The 4,378-nt window shown below is 47.6% G+C and overlaps 1 protein-coding gene across 2 annotated transcripts; it reads right to left on the reverse strand.

Moving 5' to 3' along the window:
• Positions 1–528: 528 nt before the first annotated feature.
• LOC124656546 (single myb histone 6-like) lies at positions 529–4,111 on the reverse strand. 2 transcript variants are annotated; one of them, XM_047195267.1, is made up of 7 exons: positions 4,061–4,111; positions 3,726–3,971; positions 3,416–3,639; positions 3,221–3,323; positions 2,862–2,945; positions 1,505–1,861; positions 529–1,142 (listed from the first exon to the last, which is right to left on the reverse strand). In XM_047195267.1, exons 2-7 carry the CDS (start codon positions 3,873–3,875, stop codon positions 1,116–1,118), a joined length of 945 nt encoding a protein of 314 aa, XP_047051223.1. In that variant the 5' UTR covers positions 3,876–3,971; positions 4,061–4,111; the 3' UTR covers positions 529–1,115. The 2 variants fall into 2 exon arrangements, with proteins under 2 accessions (XP_047051223.1, XP_047051224.1); XM_047195268.1 differs by having other exon boundaries at positions 3,221–3,305; positions 4,061–4,110.
• Between the last annotated feature and the right edge of the window lie 267 nt (positions 4,112–4,378).

Raw genomic sequence — 4,378 nt, forward strand, 5'->3', positions numbered from 1 at the left:
ACACATTCTGGGGCACTGTGTTTATGCAAGAGAGGTGTGGCATCTCTGTCTTCGGGGGATCGGCCTGAACATTGTGGAACCTCAGAGGAGCATAGCTTTTGAGGCCTGGTGGCTTGCTGCTAGAAGTCTTGTCAGAAAGGAGGACAGAAAGAGGTTTGATTCCCTTGTTATCTTGGTAGCCTGGATGCTTTGGAAGCAGCGCAATGCCAGAGTTTTTGGTAGCACGAGGGATTTCTGTAATGCCACGCAGCTGGTGAGTCGGATTAGGGAGGAGTTCAGAGTTTGGGAGCATGCTTTCTTAGGAGATAGGAGAATGATGGGGAGAGAGTAGACCTAGGGCCAGGAGTGGAGTGTGTGTGTGGTGGTGTTATTCACATCATTTGTCTGCAAATGGTGTGAATTCTTGTACTTATTTCTCTCTTCTATAAAGATAAGGCACGCTATTGGCGTGCTCTCAAAAAAAAATGCAGAAAAAAGGGGAATGTTAGCCTAACCATTATGCTGCTAACAAAATTGGGATCAAAGACGTTGATTGTGGTGACATCACTGAATAAAAAACGTTATACAGACTACTGAGTGAATACATGAATGAATCTACACAGCAATTATTGGATACCAAATACCTTGAGCTGGTGCAGAACAGACCAATACACTGGCAAACAGAAAGGCACTGTTTGCTTGGAAGATTGCCACAAAGGGAGGAGTAAAATGAAGAAAATCCCTACATGTCAGTGACCTACACAGTGACAGCAATAAGGATCCAGCGAGGTGGAATGGTCATGGTCTACTGATAGGTGTTCTTCCGTATCATCCCACATCCTGTGTACATCTCATTTACGGCGCTGACATGTGCAAGTCAAACACCAGTTGGTCTTCCACAATGTCTCATCAAACAGACATGATGGGTAAAGGAAACAAGCTTGAAGATGCAATAGACTGCCTGACACTCAGAAAACGACAGGCGTCAGGCCAAGTTTGCGCCACTTAGTTCCAGGATTGGCTTGCATGAATTCAAATAACATATGACCCTCGCAACACCCGAAGCAACCACCAGTTGGGATTCGGTAGGCATGTACATACGACAAGGTCAGAGGAAAGCCGACCCCACAACAGCCTCATGAGATGTCTCTACCTCGAATGATCTGCATATGAACATAAAGGCATTCAGGATTTGATGTAGCAGATAACATATTTATTTTACAAGTCCGCAGTGCCCCTTTTCTAGATAGCTTGATTGATACAATAATCGATGCTGAAAATGTGTGTTCCTAGTTTGCATGTGTTCCTTTGTTTCACTCATCAATGTGAAATTATAAATACAATTATTTGTAGAGGCCTAGATACAGGAGTCTACATACTTCACACTAGCAAAGTGAATGTTTTTACTCGCATCTAACAAGTGATGTAGTGTAGCTATGCAAGAGAATATTATCTGAACACAGAAGCAACAAAATATCAACTGAAAACATGCAAAACGAGAATAGCTGAGCATACAAAAAATTACCAATTTTGTCGAACTTCGGCTTTTCAATGTCGACATCGCTGCTTCAGCGAAGGCCTGTGCAGCTACAGCATCAGCTTCTGCAGCCTCCGCTTCTCTTACTGCGGCTTCAGCTTCAGCCATGATAGCTTCTGCCTCTGCAACTGCACGAGCGGCTGCAGCTGCAGCCTCTTCTGCAGTCATGTTTCTCATCCGTGCAAGTTCAGCATCCACATGAGATTTAGTGCGGGCTGCAAACTCATCCCTCTCTACCCTCTCTACCTTGACTGGCTCCCTTTGTATATCTTCAAGCAGCAGCATTTTGGAGCTTCGCCCTTCTAATAAAGATGAGCTAGGGGCAAGCCTGTACTTCCGATTCACCTATAAAAGTCTTAAATATATTAGGTATGGCCTTATGGGTTGGATGGCAGATGATTCATACCCTTAGTAGGAGTAACTTGAACCTATCTAAGTGCAAAAGAGCATATTTATTGGCTATAATAGAAAGATCATACAGGTTCATGGTTTTAGGGGTCCTTACATGCCAACAAAAAATCTGTATAACTGAGCAATTTCCAGGTGTCCCAGGGCAAGAATTTTAACTTTTAAGCATACAAAAGTATGTCCCTGGCACCAACTAGATCCAGCAACAAGCATAATAGTATTTTTTTGAAACAAAGAGTGGTTTGAATCTAACTTACAAACGAGATACGCAATGAAGTTACATATGTTATGACACTGGAATCAGGTACAGCAGAATAGACAAGTAGATGCCAATAGCAGGCAAAGCAATTTTGGAACAGAGAGTGATCATGCACATGTGATTGGGTCAACTGACCTAGGGGAGCACATAAACCGAGATATACTATGTTTTAATGCATATAGACATTATAATAGACAAAAGAACATACTCCCTCCGATCCTAAATACTTGTCGCAGGTTCAATGAATCTAGACATACTTTAGGTTTACATTTTGCCTAAATTTGCGGCAAGTATTTAGGGCCGGAGGGAGTAGTTCAATTCAATTGAGCTTCATCAGACTTCGTTTATATGTTACAAAAATGCTAACGAGTGACATTTTGGAGACTTTGGTACTTCATATTGGGGCAACTTTAGTTTTACTTCTTACTTAGCACCATATTAGCTGTATCCTGTATTTATATGCAGTGTTCAGGAAATCGGCCAGTTAACTGGCTGATTAATCCCTGCTCGGAGGGTCGCCTAGTAGCCGATAAACTAATAAATCGGCCGATAAACTGGCTGAATAGACTATTAATCCCCTAATCGCCAGCCAACCGAGCAGCTAGCAGTTAACGATTTCCTCAACAATATTTTTATAAATGCACAATAATGCAGTTACGAAAAGAAGAGATATCTTACCTTTATCAATTTCCCAGATGATGTCAACTCATTCAGTTTTGCAGACAGAACATGATCAAAATCGGCAGGTGGCCAGTATTGTTCCTACATGAGATGAAAAATCAGGTTAAGAAAGGGCACCGTCTACCTAGCAAATCAGATGGAGTACAACTTTGGCAAACCGAATTTGGATTCTGCAGCAAGTAATAGTGATGAAATCATTTCTGCACGCCATATTCAGTGATCAGCGACGTGGTTACATTCGTATTCATAGACAGTAAAACTATTAGCGTTTGCAAGGGATACCATGCTAGGTTGTTGATATTTCATCCATCGGCATAAAACTACAGCATAATAGGAAGCACAAGAAGGGTAGAAACCTCAATGTAGTTAGCGATGGCTGTCTTGTACGACCCCGTAGGCTCATTCAAGGTCTTGACGGCCTCCAGTATGATATTGTCCAGCCTGCAGGCATGCACAGAGCTACATCACATTGCAGCCCGCAGGGTTCAGTTCCCGGCCATCTCATCGGTCACAGCAAAGTACCAAACCAAACAGGGCACCAACCAACCAACCTGGAGAGGGATTTGCCCGGCGCGCTGATCGTCAAGAGTGGCGCCGCTTCCGCCATTTCCTCGTCGCAGTCTGAAGCGACCGGCATGATCGCCGCCACGGCCGAGGTGCTCTCCTGCTTGGGCGCGGACCTCAGCTTCTTGGCGGCGGGCGTCGTCGGCGGCGCCCGCACCTTCTCCCGGGACCCCGACGCGTTCACGGTCACGTTCATGTTCCGCCACTTGTCCTGCAACAATTCCAGCAGCCGGTTAGACGAGAGGACGCACCAGGCGTCGCGGTGAAACGGTTAAACGGAAACGGAAGGGAGCGGACCTTGAGGTCGACGTTGGAGCGGTAGCGCAGGATGCTGCTGAACTCGGGGTCCTTGAGTATGGTGCGCCATTTGCCGGTGCCGTGCTTGGAGATCCCGGCCTTGAGCGCCGCCTCCTCCTCCGCCGTCCACTTCTGCTTCGGCGCCCCCATCCGCTCCCGCGCCCTAGGCCGACTAGAGAGAGCTTCTCCTCCTTGGACCGAAACGATAACGCCTGCTGCTGCGAAGCGGATCAGGGGGCGGCGGATCTAGACGGCGGGGGAATCAAGGGGTGCGGATCAGTTCGGGTTTAGGAGCAAGCAGTCGCTGGATCGAGGACTGAGACGCTCGTACGTACCTCGTGAACCAACAAACGTTCGCGGGCGGAGGGGAGCGGGGACCGCGACGAGGAGGGGCGGCGACGGCGACCACCCGTGGGCGCGCGAGTGGTGGCGGCGGCGGGGGCGGCGGCGGTGGCGACGACGGCGGTGGGTCGGGTAGGGCAGAGAGGCGGGATGAGGATGAGAAGAGGAGAGGGAAGGGCGGAGAGGAAAAGTCGAGTCGCGGTGGAGCAGACGGAGAAACGTGATCTGTGATTTGTCCCGCACAGTTTTTTAGTCCCACCTCGGAAGCATAAGAGCGTGAGCGCCGGTTTAAAGGTGGAGGCGTTTAAGAA

This window comes from Lolium rigidum, chromosome 5 (genome assembly GCF_022539505.1).
Source record: "Lolium rigidum isolate FL_2022 chromosome 5, APGP_CSIRO_Lrig_0.1, whole genome shotgun sequence".
Taxonomy (NCBI): domain Eukaryota; kingdom Viridiplantae; phylum Streptophyta; class Magnoliopsida; order Poales; family Poaceae; genus Lolium; species Lolium rigidum.

Excerpts from the sequence above, each read along its gene's own strand:
- LOC124656546 (XM_047195267.1), bottom strand. The coding sequence starts at position 3,875 with ATGGGGGCGCCGAAGCAGAAGTGGACGGCGGAGGAGGAGGCGGCGCTC. Across the intron at positions 3,324-3,415 it reads CCGGGCAAATCCCTCTCCAG|CTCTGTGCATGCCTGCAGGC; the intron begins GTTGGTTGGTTG and ends AATGTGATGTAG. Across the intron at positions 1,143-1,504 it reads GCCGAAGTTCGACAAAATTG|ATCATTCGAGGTAGAGACAT; the intron begins GTAATTTTTTGT and ends GTTCATATGCAG.